General features: G+C 47.8%; 1 protein-coding gene across 1 annotated transcript in view; it reads left to right on the top strand.

Moving 5' to 3' along the window:
• The window catches only part of LOC118478446, a 29,281-nt gene extending 28,507 nt beyond the window's left edge, over nt 1–774 (top strand). The window contains exons 2-3 of the mRNA XM_035972054.1: nt 102–250; nt 558–774. Of these exons, the coding sequence (XP_035827947.1) occupies nt 102–250; nt 558–762 (354 nt within the window). The 3' untranslated portion in view covers nt 763–774. The remainder of the gene's footprint in view (nt 1–101; nt 251–557) is intronic.

Raw genomic sequence — 774 nt, forward strand, 5'->3', positions numbered from 1 at the left:
TGTGTGTGTGTGTGTGTGTATGTATGTATGTATTTATGTTTGTTTGTATATATGTAATGACATGTACTTCTATAACAAAGATCAACCCCTGTACCCCCCAGGCCGTCTCAGTATCCCCCCAGTGGGCCGGTGGTCCGCGTCGAGTGTTGTCCAGGGATGTCCAGATCTCGACCTCCATCCTGACCAGCACCGTATGGCCAGGTGGTGTGATGGGAAACGTTGTCAAAGTTTCAAGTCCCTGGCTGTGCAGGTGAGCAGTTTTACACGCTTAATTAAAAAAAGGTACGTATTGTCAGTCTCCCCTAGATCGTAATGAAACTGAAATTGAATTACTTTGTGTATACCAGGCGTGTTCTGGAAGCAAAGGTTGGAGATAGAAGAAAAGTGTCTGGCGGGGTGATCTGAATTTGGCTTGTTTGGGGAGTTTTTAAGGTTCTTAACCTGTCCGGATCTTTCCGATCGGAGATGGACGCTAACTTCCTGGGTCCCGCCATTTAAATAACCTTCTAGTGTTGAAAGGGGCTTTGAATCTAAAACAATTTGGCAAATTTTCTCAGAGATTCGAAACCGTCCATGTCGCGACAACACCCCTCCAGCTGTCGCCGGTATGTCTCGGCGAGGTGTGCCCACAATCCGGACACGTACCTGGGGCGGAGAGCCACAAACCCTCGTGAGTGGCAACAGTCTGTCCCTCCTGACTACTGGCACTACGTGGTCCAGTTAACAACTAAGAATTGGTTGGTTCTTGGAATACTTCTGTAATCCCGTTATAGG

This window comes from Aplysia californica, unplaced genomic scaffold (assembly GCF_000002075.1).
Source record: "Aplysia californica isolate F4 #8 unplaced genomic scaffold, AplCal3.0 scaffold00569, whole genome shotgun sequence".
In the NCBI taxonomy this organism is placed as follows: domain Eukaryota; kingdom Metazoa; phylum Mollusca; class Gastropoda; order Aplysiida; family Aplysiidae; genus Aplysia; species Aplysia californica.